Consider the following 21806-nt stretch of genomic DNA (forward strand, 5'->3'; position numbering starts at 1 on the left):
AATAGAAACAAGCAACTAGTAAAAAACATCTTTATCACCAATTTTATCTACCCAGAGATAAATACTGATTGTACCTTGTATGCTGTGTTTTTCCAAAGCCTTTTCTATGCGTATGCACTAAGAAATAGAAATTTAAATTTATTTTACCTTAAATTTAAGCATTTTCTTCACGTCACTTCTGTAGTATAGGATAACCTTTTACTGAATAGCAAATTTATCTTGTAGCACAAAAGAAAACACAGCTAAGGCCTATGACTTAATTAATCAAAATTCTTTCACATGGTTTATGTCCTTAGAGCAGCTTTCTAGGCAACAGTTCAATTAACCCATGCCTAGGTTGCACAAATTTTAGTCCTTCACTGTGAAGTCCTCTTCACAATTTTTATGATATATACACATAAAACTCTATTTACCTGATACTCTTCTTTAAGTAAACTCACTTTTATGCTCAAAAATTTATTTAAAAGAAAAATCTTATATTACTTTGATAATGGGAAAGGATTATTTGCATTATCTTTGTAAACAAGAAAACAATGACAGTTTAAATTTTGAATTAAAAATTTTTAATGTGATTTTTAAAATATGATAAGTATGTAAATAAATACATTTAATTCACAAAAGTTGAAGTCTATAAAATTCATGCCTGTAATCCCAGCACTGTGGGAGACCAAGGCAGGCAGATCACTTAAGATCAGGACTAGCCTACCCAACATGGTGAAACACTGTCTCTACTGAAAATACAAAAATTAGCCAGGTGCGGCGGTGCATGCCTGTCGTCCTGGCTACTCGGGAGGCTGAGACAGGAGAATCGCTTGAACCCGGGGGGCGGAGGCTGCAGTGAGCTGAGATCGCACCACTGCACTCCAGACTGGGTAACAGAGCGAGGCTCCATCTCAGTAAAACAAAATAAAATAAAAGATAATGAGATTCCATATCAACTGGACAAATTGGACAATTCTGCATTGTAATTCTGAGCTTAACAGGACCCTTAAAATCCTACCTCACATGAATCAGAAATTTTAAGTTTTATGGGTTAAGTATATTTTTTAATGCATGGCCAAATAATAAATATTCATTATCATCACATCTAAATTCATCTTGCATACCATTAGCAACATACATTCCATATAGTTATCTCTATTTAATTGGAGAATATGAAACTAGATAATAGGAAGCAATTTCATCTAATTGTTTTTTCCTTTGAATGCCCCCAGTCCCCGTCCACCCCAACCACCACTACCCCATATCAAACCCTCCTCTCTTCATCAACCTAGTCTCTGCTCTCAGGTATACTGCTAATGGCTGGGAGCTGAGTGGAGTTCTGAAAAGACAGGTGGTCTGAGTAATGTTTTGTAGGCAGTTGAGAGTTAATGTATAATATTTACTAATATCAAATTTATATTTTGACATTGGACATTGTAATCTGAAAATATACTGGAGCAAATGTTTGTTTTGCATTATTATATGCCGAGAACTGTTATTTTCCTTAAGCAAATACAGTCAGAGTAAATTTTTGGACATATGGCATAGTAGCCAGACAAAAAGCCATAAAGCTAAAATTCCTAGTGTCAGTGTCTTTGCTCTTTATTAAGTCTCTAGACAATGGATACAGTTTTGTCCTCAAGGCTTATTGGGCAGTAGGAGTATTGTCTCTTAAGACACAGAGATGAAGAACTAAAAATAATTAACTTCTCTAACTAGAATTACTGTATGCTCAATGATAATTATTAAGAATATTAAGCATTTAAGAGAACAAAATTTACATCTGTCCCTCGAAACCACTATTAACATCTTATGTGCTTTTTTTAAAATAAGAACTTTTTATCATGTTATACATACAATGTAATCTGCTTATTTGTAACTGTGTCTTTCTACAAAATTCAGTATTTTCTGATCTTGGTTTTAATGCATAAAAAATATCCAATAGATGTACCTTATGATGGTGGTTTTCTAACTGTGGTTCACAATGCTTCAATGACACGTGAAATCAGTTCATGCTTTGTTTTTGTTTTTAAATGGAATATTATATAAAAGAAAATGACTATGTATTATGTGTATTAAGGCTAAATTTTGCTCTGTGGAGATCTGATTTTATTTATGTAAACACCATGATATATAATGTATTTCTAACTGTAGGCCATGATCACAACAGTTGTTTGCAAGCCACTGCCTTAAATTAACTCTTATCCTTTTGTTCAACATGCGATTGTTTTCAATGAACATTCATGTATATAAATCATTGTATACAACTCATATATTGTCAGGGTAAATTTCTAAATGTGAATCACTTGGTCAAAAGATAACGGACTTTTTTGAGTCTCTGAATGCATTTTGCAAAATTGCTAGAAGTATTTTGTAAGGGGGATAGAGTCTTGACCAATTCCTTTTCCATGGGATCATTTTTGCCCATTTCTTTCTTTTTGTTATCATTTAAGGTAACACACACTTGATAAATTGTTTTAATATAAAAAAAAAAATACAGTGGGAACTAAGTCTCCTTCCCTTCTCTGACTGCTAAGTTTCCCTTCCATGGCAGCCACTAATACTGAGATCATATGTATCTTTCCAAAGACACTCTGCAATTTACAAGATTGAATATGAGTATATATGAGTATATACAAGTAGGTGGACAGAAAGCTGTCTCCCTTTTATTTTTTTACTCAGTAGCTTCATATCATATAAGATGATCTGGCCTGGAGTCATCATATAACCTCCTGTGTGGAGTTTATGAAACTTGAAGGCATAGAGGGTGGAATATTATGTGAGTAAAAGATATCTTCATGAAGACTGCTTAGCACAAACCCTATCAGCATCTCTTGTGCCATATACATGAATTGTATACCTCTACGTATCTTGTAATTTGCTCAGATTGTAGAGAATTTGGCTGAGTTAAAAGAATCATGCAACATCCTCTTTGCAAACTCCAAAAATCTTTTTTATTTTTTTAGATAGCATCTCGCTCTATTGCCCAGGCTGAGGTGCAGTGGCCCAGTATCAGCTCACTGCATCCGCTGCCTCCTGGGCTGAAGTGATCCAGCTCAGCCTCCTGAGTAGCTGGGACCACAGGCATGCGCCACCGCACCTGGCTAATTTTTGTGTTTTTGTTGTTGTGTGTGTGTGGAGATGGGGGTTTTGCCATGTTGCCCAGGCTGGTCTCAAACTCGGGTGTAAGCAATCCACCTGCCTCAGCCTCCCAAAGTGCTGGGATTATAGGTATGGTCCACTGTGCCCAACCTAAGTCTAAAAATCTTTATAAGATGGTCTTAAAAAAAAAAAAAACTGATTATAAGTCATTACCTAAGGAGAGTTAAGTCACAGCCTGCGTATGGTCACTACTTTGCTATGAAACCAAGTATATAAAAATTAATGTCTGAGGCTGTACTTGAGCTTGACTATAAAATTCCCTTTTCTTTTTGTGGCAGTTGAGAATTACTTTTATGAAACATGTGTGATAACAGTAGAGTATGCAATCTTAGTAACTCTCTTTCTTTTCTACAGAACTGGCAAGGGAACTGAATTTTTCAGTGGATGAAATCAATCAAATACGTGTGGAAAACCCAAATTCTTTAATTTCTCAAAGCTTCATGTTATTAAAAAAATGGGTTACCAGAGACGGAAAAAATGCCACAAGTATGCCGAAATTATATTATTTTAACTTTCAAAACTGCATAAATGTAATATTTTAGATGAGCCAACTGTTAGGTTCATTCAAGTATTATTCTAATTTTCTGTAATCTTTAATATAGAAAAATAAATGATCATGAGGTAACAGCAAGTCTTTTGACGTTATACTTGTTTAATTTAGTGTTAACAGTCTAAATTTCTATTCCTCAGAAGTTTTTTGGAAAGCAAGTAGCAGGGAATTTTTCGCATTTGACCTGTCATTCTCTCTGTGACCATTAAAACTGCAAAAAATAATGTTAGTTGTTAAATCATGGGACACAGTGATCAGAAACACTCCGAAGTTACCACTATGGTTGGAGGCAGATGTGCAGAGAGGGACGACAGGGTCATATTAGGGGAGCAAATAGTTTTACTCAGCTTGGTTGGCTCTACTGTTGTTGGGTTTGGTTTTGTTGGCTGCTGGGATTGGGTGGTAGTCCTATATTTTGGCAAGTGCCAACCCACAACAATGTGGAATACATTATTGCGGGTTTGCCTGTGTCAACTTGACCTCAGAAAGTCATTCAAATGCGAAGTACCAAATACGAGGGTGACCTATTTTGGCACTCTAAGAGGAAAGGAAACTTTAGCTTTATTAGATCCCCTTATAACCAAAAGGAATGTAGCTATTTTAAGGCACTGTTCCAGTGGAACACAGCTTTACAACGTGATTAAGACTCTGACACCTTCCCTGTAGCAGCGAGCATTCTGAGTCCTCTGGATAGGGAGATTGCAGAGATGGAGTAAGAAGGAGCTAAAGTGTCAACAGGGCTGCAAAAGCCATGCCTTTGTGTAGATATTGTGCTGACTGAAAGAACCTAATTTAATTGAGTTTTCAACCTTTTTTTTCTCCTTTTCAGCTGATGCCTTAACTTCGGTCTTGACAAAAATTAATCGAATAGATATAGTGACACTGCTAGAAGGACCAATATTTGATTATGGAAATATTTCAGGCACCAGAAGTTTTGCAGATGAGAACAATGTTTTCCATGACCCTGTTGATGGTAATTGAATTTAGTGTTCATATTTATTTAATCATTTGATAAAATTTGAAAGTGCAGTCAGACAAGGCAGTCACTTAAAAGCAACTGAACCGTGATTTGCTTGACTTAGTTTCTCATTTTCACAGCATTTTCTCTGCAAATAAACACTCTGATATCAGAGCAAACTTGGTAAATACCTCTTTATATACAATAGAAATCATGAAGTGTGAACACCTAAGGTATCTGAAAGAGTTGGTATTTCTAATATTTCATAAAAGTTAAATATCTTTTGTCACTTTCAATTTTTAACCCCCAAACTAGTTACCTCTTTTATTCATATATAGGTCAAACAAATGATGAGCCATTTTTATCAAAGAAGCAAGGTATTGAGTAAAGTGTAAGCATATAGTATACAAATTGTAAGGTAAAATGGCAATTTACTGTTGTGGCACCAAGTATTTAAATGTGCACTGAAAAAATTGAATGTATCATTCAAGTAAGTGCTTTAGTTATTTAGCATTGTTATTTTTAACTTCATGAATATGCTGCCATTTATTCTTTTGGAAAACTACTTGATCTCAAAGGCAGTGCAATTTCTAATTCAATCGGCATAGATGTTACTAATAATAATTCCTCTTTCACATTAGCTTAATTTATATAATAATCTTGTCATTTTTTCCTCACTATGTAAATTGGTGCTTTTTTCACTGAAATATTAAGAAAAACATGATAAATATCTTCCTATGTTTTTCAAAATAGTCCCGTCTTACGTTCACAAATGAAAATTTATTCCTACAATGAATTTTTATTTTGTTTTTGAGACGAAGTCTCGCTCTATCTCCTAGGCTGGAGTGCAATGGCATGATCTCAGCTCACTGCAACCTCTGCCTCCTGGCTTCAAGCCATTCTCCTGTCTAGCCTCCCGAGTAGCTGGGATTACAGGCGTGCGCCACCATGCCCGGCTAATTTTTTGTGTTTTTAGTAGAGATGAGGTTCCACCATGTTTGCCAGGCTGGTCTCGAACTCCTGACCTCAAGTGATCCACCCGCCTCTGCCTCCCAAAGTGCTGGAATTACAGGCATGAGCCACCCCACCTAGCCTCTATAATGAATTTTGAGTTGAAAATTTGATGATGGTATGGAGGCAGGAATAGGAACTAAGGATATTTTTCTACTATTCCATTTTTAAACTGGCAAAGTTAGACTAACAAGAGTCACTAACTTCGAATTAACTTCGATTTCTGCATATATTTTGTGGAAATATGTCTCAAAATTCTTAGAAAGTTTCTGCTTATTAAAAAAAGTTTAAGTCTGGCTGAGCACAGTCTGTCTCCTAAAAAAAGTTAAAGTCAACAAAAGATTTAAAGCATACTTGTTATCCATGTAACAAACACAATAGGTAATGAAGTAAAAAGTGATTCTTTTTAAGTTTATAAAGACCATAGCACCTTGGAAAAATGCTCCCTTTGAGGCCTTGTCTTACATGCAAGGCCATATATTAGTAACCACATGCTTTTTGCACTAGATAAATATAGATCCTCTTATCATCAAATTTTAAATTATTGATAAGTTATAGTTTATACAATCTTCTTATATTCTTTATTGGGAAAAAATATTTTTTAAGTAACTGTAATAAAAACGATAATCAGAACACAACAGAAGTAGTGTTGAAAGCTTTATTTAATTTGAACATTTTTAAATTGGAATATCCTTAAAATATAGTCAAAAATGAAAGGGCTTTTTGTTGCTGTATCTTAATATTTTTAAATTCCTTGTTCAAAATTTCTTAGGGAAATTTAGAAACATGTATATGAAGTAATTTCACTAAGGCAGATTATAAACCTCAGCTAGTCTTAGCCAGCTGTTCGACAAGCATCTGGTTTATAGATGACCATAACTGAAAAATGTTCACTTACCTATAGCAATTTGAGTTTACAACAGCAGCTAAGTTGGTATTTACCTTGGACTAATGGAAAAATTAGACTTTCATTTTGTAGACCAACAATTCAGAAACTGTGCTTTGTTGCTTTTTTCCTGTCTCTCCTCTTCGTTGAACTTTTATGAAACTTCCTTTCCTCACCATGACCAGACCATTGTTGACTTTTCTCTCTGCTAAGGCAGAAAAATGCTTCCATAGTCCATGCAGCAATGTTTAAAACAAGGGATTAGCTCCCCTCTCCCCTTTTGCGTAGGCTGGTTAATAAACTCTGCGTTTGATAGCATTGTCATGAATATTCAGAGTGCTCCTTGCAAATGGTTTTCCTACTATCTCTGTTGTGTATCATTTCTCTTTATTTGATTCGTGGTTCTGAGTGGACCCTACCACCAACTTCACCAAGACCTTCATGTACTCCACAACCCTTCCATCTTGGTCATATCTGTTTTTGTACAACACCCTAGAACTACATGGAGTCTTTTAAACTTGGTCTGTGTTTTCAATCCTTTTCTTAACATCTTTTAAAATTTTTTCCCAGTGCCACTGCTCTAAAATCTAATAATCATTTCTTTCCAAAGATTAAATCCATTTTTCTGTGCTATAATTTCATGTGAAAGAAGTAAGAACTAGGTTGCATTGCTCATATGTACAGTTCTTAAAAGAAGTTGTAGGTAATTAATTACAAAAATTGGTTTCTTGTGGCTTGCTGTATTCAGTCCACCACAGTATGAACTTTGCATGCTAAATATAGAAAGATAATAAGTATCTCATATAATGACAACTAACTTTATATTGGATTAGTCTGCATACTCTGGATTAGTGTGCATATTTACTTATTGTATCATAATTTCTAGAACAGAAACAATTGATAGCTTAATTAGTATTCTATTTTATTGGAGTTTGCACTAGGCTTTTTATTTCATTGTGTTACATTTAATTGAACTAAACCGATAAATTTATTGACATTAATCTGTAATTCATCATACATTTTCATGCCTGATATAATTTTAGTCATTCCATGTGTTTTTGTTTGATGTATTCTAATTCATTCCAGTCAGTCCAAATGTACTGTCTTCCATAGGTTATCCTTCCCTTCAAGTGGAACTGGAAACCCCCACAGGGTTGCACTACACACCACCTACCCCTTTCCAGCAAGATGATTATTTTAGTGATATCTCTAGCATAGAATCTCCCCTTAGAACCCCCAGTAGACTGAGTGATGGGCTAGTGCCTTCCCAGGGGAACATAGAGCATTCCGCAGATGGACCTCCAGTCGTAACTGCAGAAGACACTTCCTTAGAAGACAGCAAACTGGAAGACTCAGTGCCTTTAACAGAAATGCCTGAAGCAGTGGATGTAGATGAGAGCCAGTTGGAGAATGTATGTCTGAGTGAGTATCCTCAATACCTTGGAGATTTGGCTGGGTCCCCAAAAGATGTTAAACCAGCAGAGCCTAGAAAACTAGGAGTAAGCTCTGAACAGCAGGAGAAAGGAAAATCTGGTCCTGATGAGGAGATGACGGAAGAGAAACTCAAATCTCTATTTGAGGACATTCAACCTGAAGAAGGAGTAGAGTCTGAGGAGATGACAGAAGAAAAAGTACAGGCTATTCTTAAGCGTGTTCAGCAAGCAGAACTGGAAATGTCTTCAATTACAGGTTGGCAGAATGAGACATCAAGTGGAAACCTAGAGGCTCCCGCTCAAGCTCGAAGAGTAACTGGTGGGTTACTAGATCGACTGGATGACAGGTATGGCTGTTTCAAAAAAGGGAAAGTGAAACACAGGTTACTTGTTAATAGTTTATCTTAAATACATGCTTTTTAGCGGTGACTTCTTCTAAATTACCATTCTAGTTCTGGGATAAAACCTGCTTTAAAGACCAGTTCATTATGCTAATCTGGAAAGGAAAGTGAATTTAAATTCAAAACTAGTGAGAGGCTGAAATAAAATGCAAGAAAAATTACATACATGCCCAAGATGTATATGTCATCTTTACTTTAGAATATTATTATTTTCTACTTTGTTACTTGTATGATTCTTTTCATATAGCCAGTAATTCTTGTTCATTTAAAATAATGAGGTGGGCAGATCACCTGAGGTCAGGAGTTCGAGACCAGCCTGGCCAATGTGGTGAAACCTCATCTCTACTAAAAATACAAAAATTAGCCAGGTGTGGTGGCACGCACCTGTAGTCCCAGCTACTCAGGATGCTGAGGCAGGAGAATTGCTTGAACCCACGAGGTGGAGGTTGCAGTGAGTGGAGATCACAACACTGCACTCCAGCCTGGGCGACAGAGTGAGACTCTGTCCAAAAAAATAAGAATAATAATGAATGAAAGTCCATGTTGTTGAGAAATATAAACATTACTGTTTTTTTTTTCCTAACTGCAAACATAAATATGTTCATTATTAAAACTTAAAATGCAGATTAAACAAATCAATACACCCCATCATCTACCAATAACATTTTGGTGGATTTTCTTCTATGCATGATTTTCTAAATGTCTTAATGTAAAAAGTGCAGAGAAGCAAAAAGAAAAGCCATCCATTCTCCTACCATACTAGGAAAAACTGATTTTACATATCCTTCTATTTTTCCACGAGTCCTGTTTTTCATAATTTGAAAGGTACACAGTTGTTTACACCAAATAATATTGCCATGATGAATATTTGTCTTTACCTAAAAATAATTTCCTGGTCATGAATCTGGTTAATTCTTATACTGGCCTTGCTCTAGAAAGGTGAGAGTCTAGAATCTGAGACATAGGTTCAAATCCCACCACCATTAGGAATGTACTTTGTGATTTGGGATGAATGTCCAAGCTCTAAGAATGTCACTCTAATTATCTTTAAATATAAGAATACTACTACCTTCCTTAAACAGATTTATAGATAGAAAAAGAGAGGATGTATGTCTACCAAATGACTGACACAAATAGTAATTTCTCAGTAGCACTAGGCATTATTTTTATTTACATACACATTAGACTAAAACATATTTTACTTCAGTGACAGCTAGTGATAAACTTAAGTTGGACACAAATCATTACTTATATTATTTCATAACCATATTTTATATTTTTATGTCATTAATAAGCTTCTTGCTCAGTAAAAATTCTCAAAGAGGGAGGTTACAAAACTACGTTTGAAAAATTGCAGGCGTGAATGAATTCTCTCTACAGCCTACAAAAGAGACAATTGCAAAGACGACGACAAACAGTACTTATTTTGATGTTCAGATATAGTCACACAATTTATAGTTGCATATCAGGGAATAGATATAGGAAAGGTGTTCATTATTATTAAACCAGCTGAAATTCCTTGTTTTATATAGGCTCTGCCAGTGAATGATATAGAAAAAACACTAGTGAATTCGCTGGTTCCACAGAAGGAGGAAAATGCCAGTCACTTTGCTCCTGTGTTCAGAATATGTAGAGTAGAAGAACGTACGCAAGCAATGTGGACTGGGGAGTAGAAAATTAAACCAAAGTCAAATAAAGCTGTATGTTACAAGACCTTCACAGTATGCTTGGATTATTTATCCTTACACATAAAGAATAGAGTGGGCTATAGATGTCTTTTAAAAATAAGTATGTTCAGATAATCAGAATCTGATTTAAAGGAATACACACACATAAATAAGTATATATTATACATATAAAGCATTGTACTAGTTATTGCCTTCTAGCAGTAATAAGCAAACATGCTAAAAATAATACACAAGCTACAAAAAAAGTGAAAAATAGTCTATACTGAAACTTGTAGAAAACTTAGAAGTCAATTTAAAAGAAAGCATTGGAAAGGAAAGAGTTTTAATAGTTAAGGGAAAAACAGTTCTCTCAGTAGGTAGAAAAGAGTGTGCAACACTCAACTCACTAGTGAGATTAGCAGAGGTCAAGAGGAGAGAAAAATGAGATTCAAGTAAAGGTATTAGAGTTGGAAAAGTAATGACAGGATTCATGACTGAAAACATATACAAAGAATTGGAATTTGGGGTTCTTGGGGGAATACCACAGTCTTGACCACAGGAATGTGTTTTGTTCTTTTTTGGAGACAAGGTGCAATTTTTGTACAGTGGCTCCATCTTTGCTCACTGCAACCTCTGCCTCCCAGGCTCAAGTGATCCTCCCACCTCAGCCTCCGAGTAGCTGGGACTACAGGTGTGCACCACTGTGCCCACTCATTTTTGTAGTTTTTTGGTAGAGACATGGTTTTACCACATCACCCAGGCCGAACTCAAATTCCTGGGCTCAAGGGACCCTTCTGCCTCAGCCTCCCAAAGTGCTGGGAATATAGGCAAGAACCATGAGTCCGACCAGCAGGTTATTTTTTACTGGTGATAGAAAAGCATTCTGAAATATCTTCTCCTTTAAGATTGGTGGGCTTGGAACTCTAGGTATGTCCATGAGCCTCTCAGGATCACTCATCAAGATGATATAATTCAAGTAGCTATAGAACTGCAATTTGTATATTTAGATGAGAGCATAGCTAGGCAATTTGGCAACTGAGATATGGGGGATGTCTAGAAGCTGTGTAGCCCCTCCTGACACCTCACCCATGAGAGCCCCTTACATTTTATTTATTTATTTTGAGATAGAGTCTCGCTCTGTCACCCAGGCTGGAGTGCAGTGGCACAATCTCAGCTCACTGCAACCTCCACCTCCTGGGTTCAAGCAATTCTCCTGCCTCAGCCTCCCGAGTAGCTGGGATTACAGGTGCGTGTCACCACGTCTGGCTAATTTTAGTATTTTTAGTAGAGATGGGATTTCGCCATGTTGGCCAGGCTGGTCTTAAACTCCTGATCTCAGGTGATCTGCCTGCCTCAGCCTCCCAAGGTGCTGGAATTACAGGCACGAGCCACTGCACCCAGCTACATTTTAAATCCAGTGGCCACACTTTTCGAACTTTTCTATTTTATGCCTTCAGAAGTAGTCAAAAGACACAGTTCTTAAAACTTTCGTTTCTGAAACCTATATTCAGGCATATGTTGCCATTGTAAATTTGCAAATTTTCCTTTGCAGCCCTGACCAGTGTAGAGATTCCATTACCTCATATCTCAAAGGAGAAGCTGGAAAATTTGAAGCAAATGGAAGCCATACAGAAATCACTCCGGAAGCAAAGACAAAATCTTACTTTCCAGAATCCCAAAATGATGTGGGAAAACAGAGTACCAAGGAAACTCTGAAACCAAAAATACATGGATCTGGTCATGTTGAAGAACCAGCATCACCACTAGCAGCGTATCAGAAATCTCTAGAAGAAACCAGCAAGTTTGTAATAGAAGAGACTAAACCCTGTGTGCCTGTCAGTATGAAAAAGATGAGTAGGACTTCTCCAGCAGATGGCAAGCCAAGGCTTAACCTCCACGAAGAAGAGGGGTCCAGTGGGTCTGAGCAAAAGGTATGTCATCTAGTCATCCGGTAGCAGTCATTGAAATGGAAAGTATTGATGCTTTGCTTCTTTGGATTAATCTTGTAGCCTGGGGCCCAAGGTTTTTTACAATTTCTAAATTATAAATGTGTGAAATTGTAGCACTAATGGTGGAGGTAAAGAAAGTACTGAGTTAAACACATACGTAAAAAAAGTTCTTAGTAAAATGTATGCCATTTGATTATACCTTCATTCATTGTGCAGTAAAAGGGAATAAGTATCTGTTTAGCCATTTTTAGGAGGGACAAGAACCAGAGAGACGTTAAGTAACTAGTTTAAGACCCAGTATTTTATCTGGGATTTAGGTCTCCTAACTCCCACTCCCACTCCGTGTTCTTCCTTATGGGAGGAGGATAATCATTCTGATCCTTTCTGGCTCCTTGGCATAAACAGTCTATAGCATCTGACCCATCTAAGTTCTATTCTATATGGTCTGTTGTCTAAAAGGGTGTTTTAAAAATTAAAGAGATGAAATTCTAAGCCTAAAATGAGCTGAGTTGACAGCAGTTAGAAATTTAAAATTAGAAGTGTAATTTTTATAATTTACATAAATTGATGATGATTGTCTTAACATGTTTCTAATCACTTTAAATCCTTACTGTGATAGATTTGCTTGTTCTTTGTACTTTTGTGGTACCATCTAATAGATTTTTTTCTTTGAGGTTTAGTCTATTTTTAGACATTAAAAGTATTTTAAACTGAAATTATGACTCATACATGGATATAAGAAAATAAAAACCAGCTCTTTTTCCAACATTTTTTACTGCTTTTTAGTCTCTCAATTTTTATGTCTTTTCATCAACTCTGCAATAGACAGAGATTAATAGTAGCACTTATAGTTTTCGCTGAGACATACCCAGTTCACTGAAGACCCACTTTAGTGTTTTGGGAGGAAAAAACAAGTCTTCTCTAAAATAATGAGTTTAAAATTGATTTGAGGTTTAGGAAGACTTTTAGCAAACTCTCCATCGCTCAGGAGCTGATTCTCAGCTTATCAGTAATCATATCCTTTCCTTTTCCCTTCTGCAGACAATGTTTGACTATTTTCAGGCTTGTTAGAAGGGAGAGTAAGAGGAAGTATAGTTCCAGATCATCTATTTTTTCCCTGTTAGTTGCTTTGATATAAGATTTGGGGTGGTAATCAGTTGCTTAAATGATATCCTAAAATAATCTCCAGCTCATTTAATAACTGCCTTCATCAAATTTTTATTAATTTTTTTTTTAGTTGTAAGCTCTTTTAAGTCTTTTTCAGGCCTTTCTTTAACTCCGTCCTGACAAGTGTGGTTTTGAATATTGATTTCCGTCTTTGACTTGACTCTTAGTATATTTAAGTGGTGGGAGTTTTGGATAAGTTTCCTTTTAAAATGATCCCACAAAATATAGAGAGAAGCAATAACATAGTGGTATTTTTCCTGTGAATATTTATTCTGCAAAAGCCTGTTAAAGTTCTAAAGGCAAATTACTATACACATATATATAAACACCGCTGTGTGAGTACATGTGCATAAGTGTGGGCCACTGGAAAATCATATTGGCCATTGGCATAAAGACTGTTGAAAATTACATTTTAAACCCTGAGTGGAAACTCGGCCGAGTTTGTCAGTAATGGAAAATAATTTGCCATTAGAAAACATTTTCAAGATTTCTTGTAAATGAGTTTGTACCTCTGGTATTAGTTTCAAGTCCTATCTAATTTGTAAAGACTTCATGACCTAAAAATTCCATAATGGAATTAAAGCTTTTAGGAGACATGAACCTGACCTCACAAAAAATCCAAAGATGTTTAGGAGGTGTCGTTTGTGGCTATACCGTAGTATAATAGCAACCAACTAGGTCATCTGATGTATGATCTCAGAAAACAGACCCCTTTTTATCCCCTAAAAAATCAGGTCAAAAGTCCGGGTGCGGCTCTTACACGGATGACTGCCTGCTGTTATAAGGTAAAATTCTGCTATTTTCCACCTGTTTCCATGCAGCGACCCATTGGCAAAGGAGTACTGAGAAAATTCCATTTGGTTTCCTTGTTTTCCCCTTCACCAATTCCTAGTAATTCACTAAAAGGAATCCTGAGTCTGAGATTCTTCTTCCATTTTCACTTTAAGGTTAGCAGAGATTCCAGGGAAAAAGTAGAAACTGAAACAATGACCAAATGGCCACTTTTTCTTTATGTAAGGGGGTGTGGCCTCACATGATTTTTTGTAGGATTATGCTATAATCAATTCTAGGTTTGTTGTTTGTGTTTACTTTAACATAGATGTTGTTCTACTTTTGAATTCACCAAAGTGAAAACCTTTCCTCAACTTTAGATTCCATCTACAGATAATTCACATTCAGTTTTCCCTTTTGCCTCATCCAACCCATTAATCCCAGAATACTGACTAACAATTCTTTTCCTTCATCAACACAGATTCCTTTTACCTCTTTCTGCCTTCTTGAGCCTTTGCAAAGCTTCCTTCCACAATACTTAGATCATTCTAAGTGTCCTAAATTTACTGTCCTTTACTGAAAACTTTAAAATAATAATAGCAAACTTAGTTCAAGTTCTTACTCCTTGTAAGCATAGTGGCTATGATTTCCTTTTAAAACAGTATTTTTGGTGGGGTGGTTTGTTGAGGTGAATTGCCTATAAAGTCAAGGCTGATATTACTGTTTAACATTTTTAAATACTTGTCAAGTTGTCAAGTTTACTGTTGATGAAAAAAATGGCCTAGTTTAATATCTATTCAACTAACATTTCATAAAGCATTTTATCTAACACCTGTACCTCCTATGGCAATTTTATTTTGTTCCCACTTTTTTTAAACAAATACTGGAATTCATTTTTCCAGTAGATGTTAAGTTCTATCTCTGGGACTATTAGATTTGAGGTAATGAATTAACTTCAAAGATAAAGTATGAGAATTATTTTCATAGTTCCACCATTAAAATTTAGAAATATAACCACTCAGTAAATACTCTTCCCCAAGGCATCTAAGTGAAAGCTAGAGATATTTTCTCCTTCAAATTATGAACTATTTTCCCCTTGGTAGTTTTTCCAGATTCCCACCTTTCTTGCCTAAAAATTAATATTTTGTGCAGTAACTATATTCTTGTCTGTGAAGTATTCTATTTTATATTCTAATTTCAAATCAGTTCTTTAAAAAAAGATTTCAAGCTTTTACACATTTATTCCTTCATTCATTTGAATAAATTCTTTCTCAGTACCAGTTATGTGTTAGGTACTAATTATGCTGATATTAATCTCTTGATATATGTGCTAAGATATGCTAATAAAAATTCTTTACTTTTTGTTGTTGTTCAGACGGAGTCTTGCCCTATTGCCCAGGCTGGACTGCGGTGATGCAATTTCAGCTCACTGCAACCTCCGCCTCCCAGGTTGAAGCAATTCTCCTGCCTCAGCCTCCTGAGGAGCTGGGCTTACAGGCGTGCACCACCACGCCCAGCTAGTTTTTGTATTTTAGTAGAGACAGGGTTTCAGCATGTTGACCAGGCTGGTCTCGAACTCCTGACCTCAAGTGATCGACCTGCCCTAGCCTCCCAAAGTGCTGGGATTACAAGTGTGAGCCACCACACCCAGCTAGATTCTTTAATTTTTAATAAAGTTCAAAATAGCTTTTGATAAGGTTGTCAAATTTGACCAAGATTTCCTAAAACTCCAAATTATGCCTCTTTCTGTAGATCAAATGAAATGTGGCCCAAATTACAAAGGTATACACATTCATGGCAGATGAATATAGATTTTAAACTAGTTTTAAAAGGAATATGAATGATTATAGTTTCTGATGCCAAAAGTCTCCATAATTATTTTTTAATAACTTATAACTACCTTGATCTTTACCTGTACACATACACACACACATGCACAGAGTAATTTCACTTAGAATCCTGGCCAAAATTTTTCTTCCACTTAAATTTTTTTAAAGACTCTCACAAATATACATCATGATTTTCTTTAGTTGGCAAAAAAAAAAAAAAAAAAAATCAAGTAAATGTAATTCTTTCTTGATTTCCCTTCTCAGAATGTCTTTTATTTTAAGTGTGATGGTAAAATTATACTAAAAATGCATTTATCAGGACTTGAAAGACAGTGAGAGTGATTCAAGCTCAGAGGAAGAACGGAGAGTCACTACCCGAGTTATTCGCCGGCGTTTGATTATAAAGGTATCCTGTAGCTGGCTCATTATGTGGCATTGCTGTACTATTAGAAACTCCTTCTTTGTGGTTTTGAAATTTCAGCATGCTTGATAATGAAATGGCTTTGTGTAATTTTTTTGCACCCTTGAAAGCTTGTAAAAACAACAACCAAAAAGAAAAAAAAAAAAAACTTGTTGCATGGTATTCTGTATAGGCCTATTTGATATGTGGTGGTTGTAGTTTTATTTGAGAATTCTTGGCATTTGTATCCTGCTTTCCTTGAAGAAGTGTTATGTGAATGAGCAAAGATTCTGTCTTGGTGACACAGTAGTTAATATCAAATGAAATGTTCAATTGAAACCTTTGAAACTGTAATAAGGTATGAGGCAAGATAAAGAAGAAAGAATGAAAGAATTAAAAGGCTTCCTTCTCAGTCTCAAATTCCTACTGCCTTAAGAATTAAATTAAAACCAGTTCTTCATAAGCAATCAGTGGCTGAGAAGTTGAGGTTATAACCTGGCATGGATATATGTGACAAAATGCAAGTCAAGTAAAACAAAAAAATCTGAAATAGGTATTTAACTTTACTAACACACAAGAAAAAAAAAATCAAGCTGTATTTTTAAGAATAGGAGTCAATTTTAAAAAATGGAAAATAGAATTCCTCCCTATTACGGCACAATTGAAAACGCTATTAATAAATATTCTTTCTTTCCTTCACAAAGGTCTGTTGAAGCACTTACCTTTTGCATAGTAAGATTCCACAGAATGCTTCTTGCAGTCTGCCACTTGTCTTCATTACTTCGTCATTAGATCTTTCTTAGGGTTAGAATAATTGAGTTCAGAGAACTAGAAAGCCATTTTCAATGCACAGCCTTTTGAATATGATCCAAATAACTTGAGGCTTCTTGGTTACCACCCTAGAGAGGAAGAGGAAGAGAATATCTATTGAAAACCATTTATCAAACATATCCAATCCCAAAGTGTCAAGAGACCCAACAGAAAGCAGAGAAGTTGGCACAGGTGTCCAAAATTTCTTAATCCTGCTGCTTTTCACTTTTCAGGAAGAAACTCCACCAAATCTGCCCTAATACAGTTTTTCTAAGACTCTGGAAACATTAGGGAAGAAAATAAATCCTTGTCTAAATTTTGAGTTATCCTGCAAATCAGTTGGAAGCTCAATAGGGTTCCTTTAAAAACCATGAATCACTTCTTTGAAAATTCCATATATATAAGCAAGCCAAATTACTTATTGCTGTCTAGCACATTTGCAAGTATTTAATCTGCTATCGATAAAATCCTCAAAATCAGTCACCTCACATTTGTTCTCTGGGATGGGGTGGGGGAATGCTTGATTCAGTTTTTCTGAGTTTTTGCTATTCTCATACTTAGTATCTTCAAGAAATGATATTTTAAAATGAAACATCTAGAAAAAGCACATAGTGCTTTGAACTTGTCTTTTATGCTTAACACATCACATACTAATGTTACATCTAAATCTACCACAGTCCTTTATAATAGCTGCCCATGATAGAAGTTGACTTTCTTCTATCCAGGACAAAAGAAAACAAATATAGCCATGCAAAAAAAGTGGAAGGCAGGGGATAAAGGAGTTTTTCCCTGAGAAGACAAAAACAAAAACCTCTCCAATCAATAAGGGCTGTTTCCTTTGGTCTCCCAGAATTCTAGACATGCACCAGCAAGTTAGCTATTAAGTAAGTTATCTGTGTTTTTCAGCTTAAAATATGATTATAACATATTAATATCTTTATTAAGAACTTAGGTTTAAAAGACAAAAATCCACTATAATGTTGTAGGTTTCATGAAACAGGGTAGTCTGTATTCTCCCCAAATACTTTTTTTTCTTTGAGACGGAGTCTCGCTCTGTGGCTAGGCTGGAATGCAGTGGCGTAATTTCGGCTCACTGCAACCTCCACCTCCTGGGTTCAAGCAGTTCTCCTGCCCCAGCCTCCCAAGTAGCTGAGACTACAGGCATGCGCCACCACGCCTGGCTAATGTTTGTATTTTTAGTAGAGACAGGGTTTCGCCATGTTGGCCAGGAGGGTCTCGATCTCTTGACCTCGTGATCCGCCTGCCTCGGCCTCCCAAAATGCTGGGATTACAGGTGTGAGCCACCGCACCCAGCCCCATTACTTCTTGAAGTTAATGTAATTTTAGAGACATTGAGTGGAGTCATCAGAGAATAGGTTTTATAACTGAGGAAGGCATTGTATAAACAATAGGATCATTCACAAACAAGCTTTGACAGATATCTTTCGTATGAGATGGAAAAAACAAAGGCTAAAAAATAGTTATAATCATCATTGGAAGCTATAGGTATAACAAAAACACTTTATTTTTCTGTTCAAATTTTTGGGGCAATTGCAAAGAGTCACACTTCTGTTCCTCTTCTCTTTATTCCATACGTTGCTATCTTTCTAATGGAAAAGAGCTCAAGGACTATAATAGTATATGGTAAATATGACATGGGAATCATCTCTTGTCCAAAACAAAATGGGAATGTAGTACCTAAACGGGTCATTGAGACTAAAACTACTCTCTTTCCAAGATCTCAGAACTGAAGATTGGAGATAAATTTATTTATTTATTTATTTATTTATTTATTTTTTGAGACGGAGTCTCGCTTTGTCGCCCAGGCTGGAGTGCAGTGGCATGATCTCAGCTCACTGCAAGCTCCGCCTCCCGGGTTCACGCCATTCTCCTGCCTCAGCCTCCCGAGTAGCTGGAACTACAGGTGCCCGCCACCTCGCCCGGCTAGCTTTTTTTTTTTTTTTTTTTTTTTTGATATTTTTTAGAGACGGGGTTTCACCGTGTTAGCCAGGATGGATAAATTTATTTACTCAAAATCACACAGCCAGACAGCAGCAGCTCTGGGACTAGAACCTAATCCCTAGCCCTCTAGTGAAGTGCATTTTCCACGATACTATACAATTGGACCTCCATATCTGGGCATTCCACATGCACAAACTCAACCAACCTCGGATCTAAAATTTTCAGAAAATAAAACAATAAACAATAGAAGAAAGAAGCAACATAGTATAACAATTATTCACATAGCATTTACATTCTATTAGGTATTATAAGTTATCTAGAGGTGATTTAAAGTATATGGGAGAATGTGTATAGTTTATATGCAAATACTACACCATTTTATATCCGGGACTTGAGCATCTGCAGATTTTTCTATCCGCAGAGGTCCTGGAACCAATCCCTGTGGATACTAAGGAACAAATGTATTTCTCTTCCAGAACAAATGAAAAAGGAATACTTTTTGCTAGACTAAATTAGGTATTTGGCCATTCAGACCTTTTCAGCCGCACAGAAGAGGGCAGCATTGGGCTGTCATTCCTGGGAACCATTTGATGGGGCTGGAATGCTGGGAATTTGACCTACCTCATGGATGCTGTCCAAGCGTGCATGGACTGAACCAACATAGTTAACACTGTTTGCCATAGTAAGGCCCCTAGCACTTAGTATCCCAGTTCTGAAAACTATTCTGGGGTTGTTCCATCCCTCCCAGAGCTAGCTCTGGCTGGGAAGTATCTCCCAGAGGAAGCAGTATGTATGCTAAGGATTGGATTGCTGAAAGTCTGGGCAAATCTGTCTTCTTAGAATTCCATTTGTGTAATAAATGAGGTGACAGTGACTTTTCTGTTTACTTTCAAAGTGGATCCATTCTTTTTCTATGAAGTTTTAACTTTTTACATTTAATGTTTTCAAACTCCTATGAGTCAAGTTAACAAAATCTCCCATTTATCATGGGACTTAAATGAATGTGCTGATGATACAATTTGATAATATCACAGTGGTTTCAAATGCTTAGAAGCAATTTAAGTTACCAACCAGTCCTGAGTTTACCTTATTTGCTTAGCAAATCCAGTGACTGCAAAGGTAAAAATCTTTAAACCAACACACAACCAAACTATTGTGAAGCTTCATAAAATTCAAATAACTAAATTTTTACTATATAGTACAACTGTATTTTTATTTCAATTTTTCAACATTTTTACTGGTTTTCTAAATAAGAGCTTATATGTATGTTTCTCCGTACGTTTGAAATCAGGCAGTTCAAACGTATGGTAAGTTCTATCCGTTCATTCCATTTCCGAGAGGTAGCCACTGTTCACAAGCTTCAGATTGTTTTTACACACATATACAAATATGTGTGTAAAATATGTAGGTTTCTTAGACAGAAAAATGGATTATACTATTGATACTGCTTAGTACTTGCTTTTTGTAAAATATATCACATCAATCCTATTTTTGGACAATTCAAGTTTTAATGTATACATCAAAGCAGATTGGTACATTTCATATTGTCACTCTTCCATTTTATTCAAAAATTCAAAGAGAAATAGAGGTTATAAAATGTAGTGCTTCTAGCAGGAGTCCAGAGGGAAGTACAGTTAATTTTCATTAAGGCCGTCACCAGAGCTGAAAATTTAACACCACACGTGCTATAACTTTCCTTTATAATGGTTGGGGGAAGGGAAGGGAGGTTGCCAGAAATGATGTTGTCAACAAGACCACGGAGACAATTTTGTTTACTTAAAAGTACTAAGTGTTTTCAAGAACTTTAAAAACTCATTGAGATTACTTTCTCCCAAGGAAGAGAGGCCTCAGAGCTCTCTCCTAGGTAACATTTGGTCTCTAATATAGTTGACAGAATTAAAGATGGGTAAATTTTTTAAAAACATATTTTATGACTCCCTACTGTCTTTCCTATCTATTTAATCAACTCCTATCTAATCTATTCCCCTATTCATTTGGGCTTATTATTTATAAGTAGGGTTTTGCTTTTGTAAGGCTATTAATCTAAGTCAATACACTTGTATGTATTCACTATGCTTATACATATGCTTACTTCATAGTTCCTTTCAGAGATTGTCCAGACAATTTGAAAATTAACTGGCATCTTTTCCCACAAAAAGATTCATTCATTAGTTGCCCAACAGGATACCATTTTAGCGATTTTGCTGGGTTCTTTAACTGTCTATCACTCAAAGAGGTGGACATTTCCAAAAGTTAGCTCAAAAATATTTGTCATTCATATTTAAGCTATAAGGAAAACTTTCATTACTTTTTGTTGGCTTTTCTTTGCTGTCTTTATGACTGTACTTTTAAAATAAAATTTGGGGTTTTTTCCAAACATTCGAAACCACCAACCATAGAAAATACAAATAACACTCCCATTAAAAATGTGTTGCAAATTTTAGTGCATTTACATGAGACCTCTACATTTTCCCAGTTTTTCTCCCCTCTCTTCACTGTGCTGATTCAAGCTTGTCATAAGCAAGATTGGGGATGCACTAAACAAGATCAAGAAACACCTTGTTTTATTTTCATTCCACCTATATCACAGTGAGGAAAAACCAGGTAAATGTCCCACCCATTGTCATGAACTATGCACTCACAAACTGTAAGAACACAAAGTCACTTTGTAATAAGAAAAAAAAAATGAGAACAAAACTTTGTTAGCAAAACAATAGTGTTCTAGTCTGTCTTCTGCTATTTTGAACCAGAACTGCCTTTCTACTGATTGTGACATATGGCGATCATAGAATGTTCTCACCATTGGCTGGCACTGATGAAATTATCAGAGCCACTATCTTTTCCATTCCAGTAACACAAAGAGTTAGA

At 35.9% G+C, this 21806-nt stretch overlaps 1 protein-coding gene across 1 annotated transcript in view; it reads left to right on the plus strand.

The window, feature by feature from the left end:
* The window catches only part of ANK3 (ankyrin 3), a 361275-nt gene that overhangs the window by 322196 nt on the left and 17273 nt on the right, over positions 1-21806 (plus strand). Inside the window, 4 exon segments of the mRNA XM_050803013.1 lie at positions 3499-3630; positions 4524-4667; positions 8239-8329; positions 11603-11981. Coding sequence (XP_050658970.1) covers positions 3499-3630; positions 4524-4667; positions 8239-8329; positions 11603-11981 — 746 coding nt within the window.

The sequence above is a fragment of the Macaca thibetana genome, chromosome 9 (assembly GCF_024542745.1).
Source record: "Macaca thibetana thibetana isolate TM-01 chromosome 9, ASM2454274v1, whole genome shotgun sequence".
In the NCBI taxonomy this organism is placed as follows: Eukaryota; Metazoa; Chordata; class Mammalia; order Primates; family Cercopithecidae; genus Macaca; species Macaca thibetana.